Here is a 19,779-nt window from a genome sequence, read left to right on the forward strand (position 1 = left end):
CAAAGGTCTTTCCCAACTAAGACCACTTTCTGGAGATCAGTATCAAGGTCAGTTATTACACCGGATTCATATTTCACGCCCGTCATGCAGATTAGACTTGACCTTACTTCGAGTGTCGTTTGGTCGACAAAATGCACGTAACTACACCAATTAGGGAGAAATATTTAAATGGTGCCTGGCTTAATCGAACTGGGTGAGGTAACCACCAGTTAGGTCAGACTAATTTTAATCGGATCTTTTCCTTTTACGGCACGCAGTTGATTTCAACGACTTAAAAGAGGTAAGAAAAGAATATTAATCTGAAACCTAACCAAACCTGACATAACTTAACCTAATCTAACCTAACCTGACCTAACCTAATCTAATCTAACCTAACCTAACCTAACCTGACCTAACTTAACCTAACCTAACCTAACCTAACCTGACCTGACCTAACCTAACCTAACCTAACCTAACCTAACCTAACCTAAAAATTCTGCTTGCCTTAAAGTGGAAAAGACCCCTTTAATCACATATTCTAATCCTCAGCCAACGATTTCATTAGGCTGAAGTAATACTCCTGCTGAATAGACGTCAAAGGGCTTATATTCAATAGCAACCAACCCGTGTAAACTCCTGAAGGTGTTAGTAGTGTTTTGAATTTCGTTGCTGATATCAACGTTGTCCTTGGAGACCATATCGCGCCGGAGGTGAAGTCAGAAGTGGTAAAGGATCGAAGGAGAATAGAAAAAAAAAAAAAAAAAGTATCCAATTTTATAAGAAGCGTTGCTCTGGTGCGTAGCGGTGTCATTTATTCTGGGAATACTGTGGAGCCACAACAGACTGAAATCGCCTGGCGACTGACAGAATAAACACACGCGCACACACACACACACACACACACACACACACACACACACACACACACACACACACACACACACACGGTGGCGCGGTTGGTAGAGTCTCCGACTGTCACTACGGCGGTCCGGGTTCGAATCCTGGCCAGGGCTGAAATAATTTCAGTATCGCTGCGCTTCGAGTCGTTACTCCAACTCTCGTGGGCGGGGAGTTGGGGGTGTGTGCGTGTAAGGTCACAGCATTACCCACAGATCGGTCATACGAGCTCTGAGCTCTCTTCCGAGAGGGAAATAGCTGTCGATCACGAGTCCAGCACGTGATCCAAAGACCAAGGTGAAGACCAAGGTAAACACACACACACACACACACACACACACACACACACACACACACACACACACACACACACACACACACACACACACACACAAACACACACACCGACTCGGTGTTGCAGTTGGTAGAGCGCTGAACTGGGAAGCAGAAGTGCTCCTAGTAACCAGTTCGAATCCTGCCCAGGGCCGAAATTATTTCGGTATCGCTGTGCCTCGGGTCGTTACTCTGACTCTCGTGGGCGGGCAGTTGGGTGTGTGTGTGTGTGCAAGGTCATAGCATTACCGATAGATCGGACCTACGAGCTCTGAGCTCTCTTCCAGGAGGGAAATAGCTGTCGATCACGAGTCCAACACGTGATCCAAAGACCAAGTGAATACACACAAATCCTTGCCCACCCGAGTGCACGCTCGTAATGCAGCGTTTCTGAAATTTTCAACCCTGGGCTGTGTGCGTGATTCACCAAAGTCTTGGATTATGTGTTGGACACGTGATCAAACGCTATTGCCCTCCCATATGAGAGCTCAGAATTCATATATGGCCCGATTCTATAGGTAATACTTATGACCATACACACACATATCCTTAATTCTTTGCCCACAAAAGTTAGAGTGCTCACGCTGAACTTTTGGATTAATGCCTGCATCAAATTTGTGTGTTAATGTTTCTTTGCTATGAGCTAGAAGTAGAGGGAAGGTTCCTTATAGGAATGATTTTTGTTTTTGTGTGTAGGCGTTTCATTAAGGTGGTTTTGATGTATCCTGTTATCATTCTCATTGCTTTATTATGTATATTTTGTCAAGTGTCTATGTCTGATTTCCTGGTTTTGATGGGAACCATGCCTAGAGGCATGTCAGATGTGGTTCATAAGTGTTTGAAGACTTTAATGAGAGTTTCCTATTGCGAATGATGAATGTTTATTCTTCCGTCAATCACTGTCAGGCCTCTGACATGTTGACTGGAGGTCATGTGAATATAAAAAGGGAAACCTAGAATTTTTTTTTTTTTTTTTTTTTTTTTTTTTTTTTTTTTTTACCAATGGAAAGATTTGGCCATTTAATTCTACCATCAAATGTTTCTTTGATTCGTGGTCATGTGAAGCGAATAATGTCGCTGATGATATCCGATGCGAGGCTTCCATTTCTAAGCCTTTGTTCTAGTTTGTCTAAGTAAGCTTGTGTGTTCTTTGTTGCTGCTCTGTAGTTACTATGTTGTGTGTATGCGTGTATGTGTATTTATCTAGTTGTATTGTAAGGGAAGGGAGCTATGCTCGTAGTGACCCGTCTTTGTATATTTCAGCATCTGGTTTGTTCTTAAATTCCTGTATAGTTTTTGCAAACACTGTTGCCTCATCCAATTTGTTCCAGACATCTACCACTCTGTGTGGGAAACTATTCTTTTTCAGATCTCTTCTGTAACTATCCGTTTTGAGATTCTTTTCATGTCCTCTTGTTTTTCTTTTATCCGTGTGTGTGTGTGTGTGTATTTACCTACCTAGTTTACCTAGTTATATCATACGGGAAGGGAGCTATGCTCGTGGTGACCCGTCTTAGTATCTTTCAGCATTAAGTTTTTTCTTACAAACTTGAATAGTGTTTGCACACACTGTTTCTTTATCTAAGTTATTCCAGATGTGTGTGTGTGTGTGTATTCACCTCGGATCTGCTGCAGTCTCTGTCGAGACAGCCAGACACCACCCTACGGCAGTGAGCTCAGAGCTCATTAGTTGCCGATACTCAGAGCTCATTATTTGTGTGTGTGTGTGTGTGTGTGTGTGTGTGTGTGTGTGTGTGTGTGTGTGTGTGTGTGTGTGTGTGTGTGTGTGTGCGTGTGTGTGCGTGTGTGTGATTCAACTTAGCCATGAATCACGTGCTTGCGTGTAATTGTGACTGTTCGCGTGCGTGCTCGCGTATATGAACGCGTGCCATGCCTTTGTGTTCCTCCCAGATTCGCCAGCCTGCCCCTCCTCATCATCTCTCCTCCTTCCTCCAGACACGCGACTTCGAAACACTGTCCTAGGGTCGCCAGCGATCGACCGAAGCACTCAAATTCGACAGCTTTTCAGAAAGGGGTTTCCAGGTGGACCTTTCCGTCAAAATCGCCCTCGAACATCAAGACACTCGGCCTGGTCACTAACCAACCCTCACGTGGTCCTCGGGTCACTTGGGCCAGGAGCGGCAAACACCAGCAGAAGGAACGACAACAACAACAACAACAACGGGCGTATTCGGTATGGATTGATCTTTTGTCCTAGATACCAAATTCATCTTTCTCCTTTTACTGACCTCGAATTTACACCCTCTCTCTCTCTGTGTCTCTTTCTTTCGTTCTCTTTCCTTCCCTCTCCCTCTCTCTCCCTCCTCTCCCTCTCTCTCCCTCCTCACTCTCTCTCTCGCCCTTTCTCTCTCTCTCCTTTTGCTCTCTCTCTCTCTCTCTCTCTCTCTCTCTCTCTCTCTCTCTCTCTCTCTCTCTCTCTCTCTCTTTCGTTCTGTCTTTCCTTCCTTCTCTCTCTCTCCCTCCTCACTCTCTCTCTCGCCCTTTCTCTCTCTCTCTCTCTCTTTCTCACTCTCTCTTTTGCGCGCTCTCTCTCTCTCTCTCTCTCTCTCTCTCTCTCTCTCTCTCTCTCTCTCTCTCTCTCTCTCTCTCTCTCTCTCTCTCTCTCTCTCTCATTCTGTGTGTGTGTGTGTGTGTGTGTGTGTGTGTGTGTGTGTGTGTGTGTTTGTGTGTCATTCCTTAGTAGTGGTGGCACCGTGCGGAGAGGACGGGCTCTATCTCTCTCTCGAGATTATTGAGAATTCGTGGTGAGTTGGGAGTGTTGAAAGTGGATGTAACTGATATAATGTGTTAGGGACGGCTTTATCTAGGTCTCGTATGAAAACGAACAGAGTGTGGGCTCTGAAAGTGATAAGAATATGAAAATACACAATAATCTACTGAGAACAGTGCCATAGATGTCAGCAAGCAGAATAAGGTGTGATGATAAGAAACAACTAACACCATCCTACCCTCACGATTAACAGTTTCGAAACACCAAAGCCACGAGGGTGTTTGAGCATAACGGGTCCCTAAAAATTAGGCATTTGCACGAGTTTGAGATTAAGGTCCGCCGCTAGCCACTACCCGCCAATCAGATATCGGGATGCCCCCACTGATGACAGTGGCATCGCGTTAACAGTGATATCATGTGAGCAAGAAACTGTGTACTGTATATGAATTGTTCCGGATCACTTTCAAGGTTAAAGTCCGAACGGGCGCTGGCCTCGCATAGTGGGCAGTCGCGCAAGAGTTTTACAACCATTACTGCTATCACATCTGCTGGCCTCTCACCCCTCCCGCCCTCCTTCTAACTCTGTTTCCCCTTCCTCTCTCTCTCTCTCTCTCTCTCTCTCTCTCTCTCTCTCTCTCTCTCTCTCTCTCTCTCTCTATCTATCTATCTATCTATCTATCTATCTATCTGTCTATCTATCTCTCTATCTACCTATATCTCTATCTACCTCTACCACAAGTTTTCATTGGGGTTCAGGTCAGGAGAATTACCTGGCCAGTCATTAAAGAAGCTCACATCACAGTCCTTAAGCCACAGAACTACACGGTGCGCCATCCTACATAAATACCGTAGCCCCCACACTTGTCAAACACATCAGGTGTGGGTTACCTTTGGTTGGGATAAGGTTACAGGGCGTCATGTAGACAGGCATTGAGGAAGGAGTTAGGATACTTTCATGGTTCTTCGGCAATCCTCTGCAGCAGATACATCCTGGTAGGTCATCGTGGATCTACCTAGCCACACATCATTGCATGTCTCTGTCAAGATTGTGAGCTTTTGTCCAGTCCAAGTAACTGTCTCACGCTAAACATCTCACCTGGTTATGCATCCTTTCTTCCTCAACTCATCAATTTTCACCCAAAAAATCATCCTTAAAATCCCACGGCGATGGAGCAGGGCGGGTAGGGGCAGGGCGGGTAGGGGCAGGTTTGCGTTAGAGTGGAAGCCTCTAGCCTTAGTCCTGTACGTTGGGCGGCGCATGATGGATGGTCGCTGACGGATGGGCTAGAGTAGTGCTCGTTTTCGTCAGGCGCATGCGTGACAGAGCTGACCTTTTTAGGATGTCACACAGCTCACCTCAGTCAAGGAAAAGACCTAAAAAAGTGACCTAAAAATCGTCTACTCCAACATCTCTCCGGCTGGCAAGCCGCGGTCAATCGGACAACGTTCAATGCGGCCGTAAAATAAACACAAACTGATTTTGGAACTAGCATCCTGGGACATTAAGACCCTTCAGGACAAAATCAAGGAAACAGTTGCAAGATCTCTCCACCGAACAGCTCTGATTGCTAATGAGGTTTTCAAATACGATGTAGACATTGCTTCTTTAAATGAGACCCGCCTTACAGACGAGGATTTCCTGACAGAAGCAGGAGAGGGTTACACATTCTTCTGCAGAAGCTTAGCGAAAGATGCACCAAGAATTCACGGAGTGGGATTTGCAATCAAAACCAAACTTCTGGCCATTATGCCTGAAGGTCTAAATGGTATCAACGAACGATTAATGACTTGGCACTTTCCCCTCGTCAAAACCAGTTACTTGACCCTGATAGCATATGCACCTGCATTAGTTACTGATGAAGGTATTAAAGACATTCTACAGCGCCCTTGATGCCACTCTGCAAAACATCAGCAAATCAGATAAGATGGTGATTATGGGTGACTTCAATGCATGCGTTAGAAGAAATTGGAGAACTCTGGGGTGCAGATCTGGGCAGAAGAGTGTTGGGGGTGGGGTGGAACGAGAACACCTTGATAGGAAGGAGTGTGAGTAGGAAAAGTTTATAAATCAAAAAACCTCTTTTACAGGAAGACTGGCGCCATGACGAATCTGTACCGGAAGAACTACGTCAGCGTATTCATCAGCTCCTCACCCTTGAACCCTTCGACATTAGCGCCTCGTTTGACGAGTCCCAGCAGCAGCAACAGCAACAGGATCAGTAAGTCAGCGAGGACTAAAGAAAGTACTAGAGCAGCAGAACCTTTGTTATGACTAAAATTTCTTCATTGACAAGATTTACATGTTATGACTACAGCACCTGTCATACTCTTACCCCATTTCAGATCTCTTTGCTTCCTTTATCTTATGTTTTACTTCTCTTTTCTTTGTACATCTCATATGATTTTCTCGTCCTATTTTATAACCAATCTGTGAATGCTCGTTTCTTTTCTTTTACAACTTTCTGCAACAAGACAGCACATCCACACCGGGACCCCATCGCTTCATTTGCTCTGCAATCCCCACTCTTCGTCCCTTCACGCAAAAATAGAAACGATGAAGAGAAATCCCTCCAGGTCGCATCAATTTACAGCCCATTTATACTTGACAGCAACGTAACATTTCCTCCCTAAGGGGCTATTGTCGGTTATCTGGGAGACGTGGGTCTCCTGTAAGAGAGACCAGGTCAGTGGGCTGACTGACTGACTATTGCTCCAACTGACGACTTTAGACAAGTTCTTGTTTCCCCTTTCCATCCACAGGTCACCTTCGTCAGCCCTGTTGGAGAAGTGTCTCGAAGAGTTTGACTGTCTGGAGGATGAGGGCGAGGATGGCGGAAATATAATGGCCGAAGGCGATGGGGACAAGCTCAGCATCTCGTGGTAAGTGACTAATTGAGGAGGAGGAAGGCGAGTGAAGACAAAGAGAAGGAAGAGAAACTAGGAATAAGCGAGGGGGAGAGAAGGGAAAGGTGTTGTAGTCGTACCAGTTCGACTACAATATTGGATGGTAATTGATAAACTGTGGTCTCTGGAAAGCCGTTTTATTTACAGTTAAGTCACAACCTACGCACTGTAGGCCTATACAATTTCAACTGCTGCGAGCAAGTGCATCGCCTCCAGTGGACGCTTATGGTCATGGGTTACCATCCTTTTACATAATTGAAACTATTTATATTTTGTGTTCACAATCAATAGGAACTTACAACATATAGTTTACATGTAAATTTAATTGTATATACTCGTGTGATGTATGAATATAAATGTTGTGTGAATATTTTAGTTACAATGTTACGTAAATGTAATGTTGTGGTAATCAAGACGGACATGTTGGGCGCGAAGATGTTAAGGCGTGGTACATAAGTTTATTCGTTCGTAGTCTGTGTCTAAGTATGGAAGCATGGTTTCATGTATAACAAAGGTGGAAAAGGGGAAGGAAGTGGAAGGGGCGAGAAAGAAAGGAGAGGAGCAGGGAAGGGAAGTGGAGGAGGAGGGAGAGACTATCATATTTCATCGCCGGAAATCCACCAGTACTTCTACCCTTGATGACCGTTTGTTGTAGATGTTGAGGATCATTTTGGTTTTATAGAGTGGTTCGGAGGTGTGGGTCAATTATATTAGTCATGACATTTACAAAATGTGGTATTCTTTAGACATTATGCCAAAAGGTGCATTTGGTTGTGTGTGTGTGCTGTGTGTGAGTGTATGTATATATATATATATATATATATATATATATATATATATATATATATATATATATATATATATATTCTTAGTTTGACATTAAAGAATTATGCCTGTCGACTTCGCAACTGGTGTAGAATTGATACTTGAGTTCCCTGGTTCAAAGACAAGATGTTTTTAGATGTTTATAGTAAGGGGACAATGAAAGGGCAAGATTCTAGGATCAGACCTGGAAATTGAGTCTTTATGACTGGGAGTGTCCTTGCAGCGTCATCATCTGCAGAAGCATATGATGACTTATTTTGAGGATATTGATCATTGTAGAAGGGGGTTAATGTGGATAGAATGGGCCCTGACAAAGAAAAAAAAATCACCAACGATTTAGCTGACAGCAATTCTTTGGGGAATATGTTTTGCTATATGGGCGACTGTGGTAAAGAATAAATTGAGGATGTTTACTTGGGCAACTCCTAGTGTCTATGAAATTTCCCCACGCGCGCTAGCCTCTTTACTCCGGGGCACATCGCACATATGGCAGCATTAGCTGCCCGACGTGCGATGTTGCGTCATAATAATCGCATTCACCCGTGAATTTTGATAACCATAGAAAATATGATGAAGCCAGTTTAGAGAAAATGGAGGTTACGTAGGTACGACTACAATAAATATAATCAAGATGCCGACGTGGGCATCATCGAGTACCCACCTGCTCCTCATGCCACCTACGTAGGCGTCACTGTATGGAAGAGGCTAGGGATTGAAATATGAAGATGAATAAAGCTCCACGGAAGCCTAAAAGAAAGATTTTACGATGGATTCTCCATCTCCAGGCAGTCATTTGCATTTTCTAATATGTTGCGTGTGTGTAGAACCAGATGGACATGGGCGTCAAAAAAATTGTTTAGAGATACGAAGCTTTAAACATTCGCAACATTGACATTTCGTCGTAAATGGCAGTATGTAAACATACCATACATCAAAGACATCGCTGTTTCATATGGTGATTAAAATATCGTCGTGAGTATAAGTAGTGTTTTATTGTTTTGTATCTGAAATATCTTGCCTAGAGATGGAATGGGAGATGGGATGGATAAAGGTTAGTCTTATTGTTGGGCACAGAATCTTCATGCCATTTGTTTGGGTCCACAATTGGCTGGTTTTTCCATATGAAGAAATGAAGTCTGTATTAACTTCAGAATGACACTGTAAAGCTGGGGATGACCCACTGGTATTGCTAAGGAATAAGAATATTAGGTAGTACAGCTTGGGGACTACTGGCAGTGTTAAGGAATAAAAATATTAGGTAGTCCAGCTCGGTTTAAGGTGAGGACCGGAAGAGCGAGGTAGGTCTGAGAGTACGATGTTGTTCAGTAGTATGAAATAAGCAGTTGTGGATTGGATAAATTCCGGTTCTGTTATGGAGGGAATACTTATTCTCTCTGTCGAGGAAAGTAACCGCCACTGTATTATTGGCTCAAGACGGTACAAGGTGTTTGTGTGGGGGGACCTAAACGCTCAGATGACGATGTGGAAGTATTTCAGAGTGGCCCGAGGCAGTAACGTGCACAGACATTGCAAGGGGCAGGTCGGAGCCTTTATTTGTACGACGTTTCGCTTATTACAGCTTTTTCAAGTACAAGTTGAGATACAAATGCTTGAGATTAAATAAGGGGAAAGGAGGGAACGGGGAGAGAAAAGGGGGGGGGGAGGAAGAGGAGGAGGAGAAGGGGGGGGGGGATTGGACACTGGGAAAGGATGAGAATGCTGGCCCAAACGTCCGTGGGCGAAATGTCCACAAAGGGGGTTTAGATATGTAATATTTTGCTGGCCATGGGTATTAGGGGAATAATGTGAGGCGAGATGTTAAACATGCCCCTGTTTTGTTCAATAGTGTTCGTTCCTTGAATGATTGCTGCTTCTAAATTTAATCTCAAGCATTTGTATCTCAACTTGTACTTGAAAAAGTTGTAATAAGCGAAACGTCGTACAAATAAAGGCTCCGTCCTCATATGGTGTTTATCTCGTCAATCTTGTCGGCAAACTGCCACTTTTAAGCAAGGGGCAGGTGCTTTGGGCTGGAAATTGGGCACTTCACACTCTTGTATTATTCGTATTTGGCAACTATCCGGTAGCTGGGTGCAACACCATTTTCCACAGTATCATTTCTGAATGGTAAGAAAATGGGAAAAGCCTGTGAAAAATAATTTTTCATTCATTTTTATATATTTTTGTGAAGGGCACTTTTGGGGCACAGGGCAAAGGGGCAGATGCTCGGGGATCCCCCCCTCCCCCCCTCAGCACGGGCCTGGGCCGGGGTGGCACCAAGGTAGGCTTAACCCATTCAACTCATGTCAGCCGCTTGTGGTGTAGATACGAAAAACCGGATATGGTAGGCCTCGCGTCGGCCCGTACATCCGAATATCATCTGATGCGGCTTGACCGCGCGAGGACTGACGTCATATTTTTCTGGTGTTTGATCAAACATTTTGGTGTTTTATGATTTTTTGTTTTATTTGACCAAATGACAAGAATCTTATCATTGGAGTTTAAAGGCTTAAATGTGTCTGGGAAGGTTGTTGCTTCTCCCCTTTGTTGCTTGTATTGGGTGACTATTGGGGAATGACTTCATCTAGGTGGGTTGATCGATCCCCAAAACCTTAACACTTAGAATTAAAAATTAGGTGATCTCATCCTTCTCCACGAACACCTTTAAATAGTCCACTCAATCAGTTTAGTTCGAGGGTTCTACCCTTCAGTTGAATGGATACGTTCAGTATGAATCAAAACAAAATCTAGAATGCCATTGGGTTGAACAAGACTATGAACCCCTTAACGAAACATTTAACGCACTTATTTAATTAGCACAAATGCCGCTAGATGATTCTATTATGTTGTGGGATACCCCTCCTATACCCATTCAAAGACTCAGTGATTTAAAACTGCGATATCACTTTCATTGTCTGGTTTTCTCAGGCTTTTAATCAACAGAACCTATAGACACCGCCACATTGACGACAGCGATACTGATCAAACGTAACGTATCGTTCACATAGCAAAGATTTCTTCCTCTTGTTTTATCGAAGACTCAAGTCAGGTACTTTGATCTCTCCACGTTACTCCTCCAGTGTCACATCTGAGGATGAGGATGAGGACCTCCAGGACCTTGTGGCCACGGGGGAGACAACCTTCGCCACGCCCTACGCACTTTTCCTCAAACAACCCAGGAATCTAATGAAGAGAGATCTGACCCTTTTGCATCCTTTCGAGGAAGACGACGACGAGGGGGAACCAGCTAGCACCTCGAGGGAGGACGAGGTGTGTGGAAACAGGATTGTTAGTATTCAATGGGAGGTATGATTGGTAGTACTCAATGGGAAGAGTAGGCTACTTCTGATAAGTAAAGCGTTCTCTTGAGGAGCTGTTTAGAGTCAAGATATGGACTGTATCTATGTACACTGGAGAGGGAAGAGGAGGAGGGAGGGAAAAGGAAAGATATCATTCAAGAAAGCAGTTTTTACGGGAAGGATGAAAAGAAAAGGGTAAAAGTAAAAACAGAAGAGGAGAAAGAGGTTAATGTAAAATAAGAACAGAGGAATGCAAAACAACAGAAGGGGATTGGGAAGGAGAAGAATATGAAGTAGATAAGGTTGAGGAGGAACAGTAGGAGGAAAGGAAGAGAGGGTGGGAGAGCAGAAAAAGGCGAGGGGAAAAGGAGTATAGAAAGATAGATAAAATATCAGACACTGTGAAAGGAATATTAGAAATTAGGTTAGACAAGGGCTAGTTAAGGATAAGACCAAAATAAATGAGGCATGAATCTCAGCAGTAGAAAGTCATAGGTTTGATTTACTTTTAATCCATTAATTCGAGGCATGAATCTCAGCAGTTGAAAGTCATAGGTTTGATTTACTTTTAATCCATTAATTTATTTATGAATCTTCCTCCCACTAAATGAATGGACCTGTAGTTCTCCAAAAATACATCCGGAGGATCAACAGGAATAGATACAGGAACTGCGGCAGGAACTGTAGAAGCCGCTGTAGAAGGAAGAATCGAACCAGAAGCTAAAGCAAGAACAAAGTCATCTGAAACGCAGGAGGAACATGAGGACGCCGCCGGATTAAAAAACACTTCCGAAAGCTCTCCGATCCCATCTCACTTCGAGGCACCGAAGAACAAAACATCTAAACTCGGGGCTTCCGATGTTAAAGAAGGCCTCCACAAAAAGAAGAGAGGTCCAAAGAACTTGAAAAATCGATCTAAGACGGAATATAAAGATAAAGTGAGCGGTGCCTTGAAGGCCACTACCCAGAAGACAGACAGCAAAGGGAGCAGCAGCAAGAACAGATCCATGAACAAGACACATCTCGAGAAACACCACGACCGCTCTAAGACAAAGAGCAAAAACCAAAGAACTAAAGCAAACCAGGATGCAACACATTCAGAGAACCATCAAGGACAGAAAGAAGAGTGCCAGGAAGAGAACGAAGTCATCCGAACCAAATTAAAGAACTTCAGATCATCAAAGGTCCTGGTGCTCTTCAAAAAATACCTTCTGGAGGAATACAAAACACCCGATAACCGTAGTCCTCTGAAACCTGGCCAGTTCTTTGGGAGCATTAGAACCTCGAAGGGAGAGGAGGACGGGCAGGAGAACGAAGAGGAGAGGGAGAGTACTGGAAGTGAGCAATGAAATGGAAACCTACCAGAGTCTCAAGCGCCAAAGGAGAAGAGGACTTCAACACGGAGAACTTCGTCGGACGGTTTCGGTACTTCTGACTCCTCGACTTCGTAAAATCCCGTTTCACCTCTCTGCTAGAAACCTTCGCTCCACCTCGCAACTATTTCATAACCCCAAAAACCCAGTTAGCAATTCTATCAACAGATATAATCCTTTTTATATCCATTTATAAGCTATCGGCGCATCATGCGTGTTTCTTGGTCTGAATCTTGAAATTCAATACAGTCAAACCTCGAAAGCCCGGACTAATTGGGGGGAAGGGTTGTCCGGTCATGCCAAAAGTCCGGTCATCGAAAATATCCCCCTAACACCCGTAGATTTTCGTAGCGGTATACGTATAGGTAATGTATGATATGGCATAGAAACACATAAGAATAATACTCTAACATTGTAATGATAACAATACTGTAATAATAATACTGTAATACAGACGCTGTACTTACGTTTATTCGTTTTACGTTTTTTTCTATTTTACGTTTGAACTGATTATAAAACTTTTTTTTTTTTTTTTTGTGAATTTTTGAGTTTAGCGCGCTCTCCGTAGTACGAGACTTTCAAACGATACTTACGCATGACACTGCGTCCATTGTTTACATGGCACAAACGACAGACTGAACGTGCCTTGCCTCCTCCTTCTCCTCCTCCCCCTCCTTCTCCTCCACCCTCACTTTATGTTGCTTGAATTTATTTGAAATTAATGTTATTATTTTACAATACTATGTTTATAATTAATGATTTGGGGTGTTTTATAAGATACGGTAATAGAATTTATGGATGTATAGTACAGTATGAACGGTCATACATTACTGGAACGTACAGTAACAACTTACGTTCATTTTCACGTTACGTTCGGCCATTCGGAACGTAACTAAAACGTAAGTTGAGGAGCGTCTGTACTAATAATTCTGTAATAACTGTAATACAGGCATGTAAATGTACTGTATATACAGTGTACTGTACTGTATTTTTTATTACGTACACTGTAAATATCGGGAGGTATGCACGCGGGACAGTGGTGGCAGCCAGGGTTGCCACATTTGCTACACTGCCGTGTAGAATGGAAGAGTGTTGCCATACCGGGACATACATTTTTCCCGAGCATGTGCCGACTTTCATAGCAAGATATACTTGTCAAACTTTGACAAAATGTTGGTTCTATTTTTTTTCTTGAATGTATATAAGACCCTCATGCCCTAACATATTCAGTAAGATATATATATATATATATATATATATATATATATATATATATTTTTTCATCGCTAAAAGAAAGCTGAAACTTTAGCGTAGAATGTTTTTTTCTACACGGTAAAAACGTATCTTTTGGGGTATATTTTATAAGTAACACAATTACCAATAAGTCATATTTTGATGTACCATTTATTATTTGATAACTAGTTCTATGATTTTTAAACAAAAGTTTGAGTTTTTGAATGCTTTTAACAGCCTGCTGATATGTAGAAAAAAATTCCTCATGTCCTTGTGCAGTTGCCACATGCCGCTATTTTACTACGTTTTGGTACAAAATTCTACGAAACGGCAGCCCTGGTGGCGGCTTGACTGGTCCGGGTTTGAGTACACGTGTACGGCCGTCGCTGTCACCTACCGGACAAATACGGAACTTTGCTTGAAAAGTCCGCCCTTTGTTCATTTCGACCGGTCATACGAGGGTTCGGGCATTCGGGGTCCGGGCTTTCGAGGTTCGACTGTATTTTGTTTCTATAACCTTAACACCCTTGCCATGGTGACGCCTTTCACAGATATTCTTTTGAGTAACACCAGACGATATAATTTAATGGAAAGTACCGCCACCTTTTTGATAAGTTTTACATCAATCTTGTTACGGTGTAGCAACAATGACAGTTATATAGCTTGTCTATTCTAACCTGGTATAGATTGTTATAACATCGGGCCCATCTTTTTCGAAAGACTAAACTATAACATAAATATCGAAGTATACCATGACGTTGTGTGCGAACGTGACCCAGCGGCCACACGCCCAACGTATCTTCCCACAAGATTAAGAAGAGAGAACGGATTTATTCGTAATTTCTATTAATTTGTCATTATACCCTTGATTGATATTGACTATCATGTTTGAAATGACATTTGGTAAAATCTCGTCAATCGTAGTGTCAAATAGTACATAATATTTCACGTAACCATTGCTTGTCTTAAGCTTTGTATACGACTTGTATGCTTTGTTACCGTTGGACAGCCCAACTAACAGGTGCCTCTGGCATAGAAATAGTGTGAGAAACACAACTGTGGCAAGCTCACGACTGGCGGCCCAAGTCGTAAATTAAACTATTCATTTTTGTATCATATACATTATTTTGGGTATTGGCCTAGGTTTGAAAAGTGAGATATTATTATTTGAAATATTTTGTGACCACAGTTGTAAAGGATATGTCTACGGATATATTCTACAAAATATTAACCGATATTGATAATGCCATCCAGCAATTCTGTTATTTGACGCCATGGATGGACTATATATACCATGTATAACCTAATTTCTGGTTCCAAATTGTCCGAGAACAAACACGAACACTTACCTTCTCTGCCTTACAGTATATCCATACTTATACGTCGCATGTCTTTCGCGACTTAACATTTTTACCTACGTATGCGTCTCATGGCTTCCGTGGCTTATTTTTCTATTTTACATATGTATATGTCGCATGTCTTCTCGACGTTATTCCTTCTTATAGAAACACATTTGCACACTAAATGACCTGTTTGTTCTCTTTTGTGTCACAATTATTTTTCGCGACTACATTATATACTTTTTCTTGTAAAAGGAATCTAATGTCATCTATTACTCTGTCGCACGTATTTTCGCGACTTCCATATTTTGTGTCTTGTTATCCAGTTTGTTGTATTAAACGAGTTTATGACAGTTATCCTTTCGTATTCAAACCTACTTCCTCCTTTTTGAATGTGTTTAGGTCTAGCCAACTTAGATTGTATCAAGATATATTGCATATTTAATCCAGTGTTGAAGGTTTTGGGAGACTCTCAGCTGCTGCGACGATCTTTTTACATTCTGCTTGATCTACAGCACGTTCTCTTAAGGCGTCATAATCTAATTGATTGTTGCCTTGAGTTTCATTTTTACCTCCCAATGATAAATTTCCCCTATGTCTACCTTTCTCTACAATTACGTCTTGGACTATTTTCCCCGCTTTTGGTTAATACAGTTGATGTCATGTTAATACAGTTAACATATGTTAATACAATTGATATAGCTTTGATGTCCAGGTCATGTTAATACAGTTGATATAGCCTTGATGTCCAGGTCTCCTAGCCATACCCCCTGAGACATGACACAAGTTCCAATAAATATCCCTTAAAATGCTCAGCTGCAATAGCCCCATTTTACACCCGACTATCATTTCATTTCCCTGCAGATTTCTCTTTCCCTCCCAGAAACACCGATCCAGCGATACAGGTGGTCTGTCCCAAATAGTTTTTAGTCCATCTTTGAAGATGAAACCACGTTGTTCCGAAACGTCGCTCATAATTGGAGTACTACTGAAGAAATTCCACAAAGATAACCGGAAAATCGTACACAATATTGAAAGCGTACATGAGATTGTGCAAGCTTTCGACCTTCTTATGCCTTCTGTGGCACCAGAGGGAGATTACTAGAAGAAAATTCTACTTGTATATTATTTATCACAAATACTTTAATGTTTGTTTTCCTTTGGTGAAACACGAATGACTTCTAAATACAATATTGATGCTATAAGAATGTAAACATGGTGTACTCTATACTTAAACGTTATTAATATTTCAGTTTAATAGGTAGAACTAATAATCACTTCGAAGGGCATAGTTGGATACTTTACTTCGATTAATCCTCTGGCCGTCCCTTGTCTCCCGACAACGAAAATTCACATTTATCAAATATGTATAAGACAATCACTAGGCACACGATAAAAAAATTAATCTTGCGCTAATCACAAACATAATCACAAACGAGAAGATTCACCTGGGCTTAAAACTACAATTCTAGTTTTCTTTTTCTTTTTTTAATACCCGGACAAAACAGAGGGAGGCTTAAAGGTCAACCGAGAAGGTTTTAGATTTTTTATTTTTTGTTATTTCATGCATCAAAATATAACTTAGAAGTTAGAACACTAAAATGCACGTTTCTAGCATTTTATAGTCTTGATTTTATCCAAATAGCATTATCTTAAATGTGCCTGGTAGCAGACGAATCTTTCATTGTCGTAGTTACATTTTCCACCGCTAGGGCAACTGATGACGTCAATATTGCCAGCGCGCAGCGAGCAACACGATGGGAATTTCACACCGAGTGAAGAAGATCTATCGGATTTGGATACCCTCTCGTGTCCCAATGTGGGTACGGTACAAGGATACATGTACGAACCAACTCGGATATCCAAACAAGACTCAACTGACGAAGAACATGTCGAGAGTGAGGAATCTTCAGAGGATGAACGCCCAGAACGAGCAGGAAATATGGGCTGGTGAGTTCGTCGGAATGCATTACACACAACCAACCACACCAGACCAGACACATAATTTCGTTGGTTTGTCATCAGACTTTGGTTTGAAGGCATGAAATAGTAGGCTTTGATGGGTCTGGCACTATCTACCAGTCCCCAACATGCCCAGCAGGGATGGTTTTTATTTTATTTTGTTGGGAAAATATCCACCCAACCATCAAGATGACCATGTTCACAGTGCTAACCTCCTTGCATGAACAGATGAACTATCTATTCACTCTGGACGTGGTCATCTGCGAAATTAGGAATAAACTCAGACTAAAACTCCTGTGTTTCCTACTTCCACTTACGCGAACCTGTCAGAATGTCTTAATAATACACACACACACACAAACATATATATATATATATATTTCAACCACATTCATTTTCACTTTAATTTCATGCCATCACGGTCGAGACTGACAAGGAGCTCGATGGAAGCATATACGGAAACTGATACATAGTCAAGCTGAGGACTCGAACCCAGCTGAAACGTAATAAGTGAACAGTGACTCAGACAAATGCGTTATCAAGAAGTATACAAGTTGAGCACAAGCCACGGAAACTGGTGTTAGACTTGATTCAGCTATTGAACGATACGATCTACTCTAGATGTCTAAATTTGATATCTAAGATTCTGGTCGTTCTACGCCCTGAAAATTTCTCGATTTTTTATAGATAGCCAGCCTGCTATCATATCCACGTACTTATACACATACGTAGATAACCTCTTGGTATTATAAAGAGTCCAGGGCTGTTCAACAATCGGCTTGATACGGTTGTCTGTGGTAGTTATTTAACTATCCAAACTCTGGCCAAATCCTGAAGATTGAACAGCTCTAATTAACATCTTTCTCTCTCTCTCTTCTCATAGTTGTTCAGCGGTCAAAAGCCTATGGCCCGAATACTTCACTTATGTACACAGTTCCATTTCCCATTGTCTTCATTAAACCTGTCCAATTTTCGTCATGTGTCTAATGAACATTTTTCTCCCATCCCTTTAATATACCTTTCCCTGGTGCACGAAAGTCGAAATGACTTTGTGTGGGAAGGCGGTCGTGTACATAACACTATCCGAAGCATCATGAAGTATATAAGGATCCCAATGAGGACCGGCGAAGGAGAGCTTTAACCGCACCACCGTAACAGAAACTAACGTGTGACAGGACCCATAGGAGACTTCACAGGATCTGAAGGTTTTACAGGACGGAACAAGTATCAAGATTCAACCGTTTGATCGAGCTACGACGTTAAGCCATTCGTCACCTCACGAATCGACAGGAGCAGAATCGTCGGAAATGAAAATGGATAGCTCACAGTTTGAAGAGTTTCTATCTAACCCTAGTGTCAAGAAACTTAAAATTTAAGAGTTGATAAATCATGCGTCTCATTTGGACACAGAATTAGATGATCCTAGTGATCCTAAAAATGAGATAATTAAAGGGATAGTCGAATAACTTATACGGAATGAAAGGCTTCCTCCCGAAGCCCTGAATGAAGTAGCATGCTCAATAAAACGTTTAGAATTACAGTGAAAGCAAGCTGAAATGAAATTGCGCGAAATGAAATTACACTGGAAATTTAAGCAAGAAAAAACAGAGAGAATAGAACTGCAGAGGTAATTGAAAGGGTAATGGGCAGGGGATTGGAGATTATTAAAGAAAATAGAGAAACGTGGGAGGTAAGCCAGTTGTTTGCTGACAACACTGCACTTGCAGCAAGATCAGAAGAGGGATTAAGGAAGTTAGTGGCAGAGTTTGGGAAGGTGTGAGAATGAAGGAAGTTGAAGATAAATGGGTAAAAGTAAGGTGACGAGATGTACACGGGGAGAGGATGGCAGCAAATTGGAAGTGAGTATTATGGGAAAGAGGATCCAGGAAGTGGATAACTTTAGATACTTGGCAGTGAATGTGGCAGGAAAAGGAGTGGAGGTGGAGGTAGAGTGTAGATTCAGAGAAGCAAATGCCTTACGGGATCAAAAGAGTGTAATGAGAAATAGACATTTGAGAATGGATATTAAGAGAAGATTGTATGAAGGGGTGATTGTGCAGACAGCACTGTATGGGGGCAGAAACAAAATATGAGAAGGGTTTAAATGTGTCTCAGATGAAATGCCTGAGAAGTATGGTAGGGGGTTAAGCTGGATAGAGTGAGAACCATGGAGGTGAGGAGGAGAGTGGGGGGATGGAAAAGGAGTTGGGAGATAGGGTTAATGAAAGAGTATTGGGATGGTTTGGACACATGGAGAGAATGAATGAAGATTAGTAAAAGAAGTGTGGAAGGTAGAGGTGGATGGAGTGAACATGAAGGGGTGACCAAGGATGAGATGGATGGATGGGGGTAATATGGGTGTTGGGAGAGAGGGGAATGTCTGTTGTGGAAGGGAGAAGACAGAAGATAGGGGTGAATGGAGAATGTGTATGGATGATGCTGTGATGCATGGAAGAGAGTGGGTAGGGGATGGGGGAGGTTATGGAGTATATGTGAATGATATTCTGATGCAGCCCAAAGGGATTTCTTCCCATCTTCTCTTTTTCTATATAAGGGGATGGAAGGGGGGGGGGGGTTTACCAATTAAAATTAAGTGGCCTTGCTGTGGATGTGCTGTCTTGCTACATTGCTTCTGACCCAAGGCAGTGGGCAAGATGCAGGGATGACCAATCATCCAGGAGGAGCCAAGAAAAGAGGGAGGGAGGGGTGGTGAATGGGAGTGGAGTATGTGGGGATGAAATGGGTAGGAGTGGAATTATGCCTTTGACTTTGGCTACCCCAATTGTAAGGGGGAAAAAGCCCTTGATATATGTATCAGTCCCATCATATTATGTATTCAAAGCTTTCACAAGTCATTAATTGTCTCAAATTACATATGTCAACTACTAAAGTGCATCATAATA

The 19,779-nt window shown here is 42.2% G+C and overlaps 1 protein-coding gene across 1 annotated transcript in view; it reads left to right on the top strand.

Moving 5' to 3' along the window:
- Positions 1-13,352, top strand: part of LOC143027936 (uncharacterized) — a 13,730-nt gene extending 378 nt beyond the window's left edge. The window contains exons 2-6 of the mRNA XM_076189581.1: positions 3,166-3,403; positions 6,029-6,159; positions 6,701-6,820; positions 10,750-10,939; positions 11,592-13,352. Of these exons, the coding sequence (XP_076045696.1) occupies positions 3,166-3,403; positions 6,029-6,159; positions 6,701-6,820; positions 10,750-10,939; positions 11,592-12,317 (1,405 nt within the window). The 3' untranslated portion in view covers positions 12,318-13,352. The remainder of the gene's footprint in view (positions 1-3,165; positions 3,404-6,028; positions 6,160-6,700; positions 6,821-10,749; positions 10,940-11,591) is intronic.
- Positions 13,353-19,779: the final 6,427 nt, after the last annotated feature.

The sequence above is a fragment of the Oratosquilla oratoria genome, chromosome 9, assembly GCF_046742065.1.
Source record: "Oratosquilla oratoria isolate Oo_2021 chromosome 9, ASM4674206v1, whole genome shotgun sequence".
NCBI lineage: Eukaryota > Metazoa > Arthropoda > Malacostraca > Stomatopoda > Squillidae > Oratosquilla > Oratosquilla oratoria.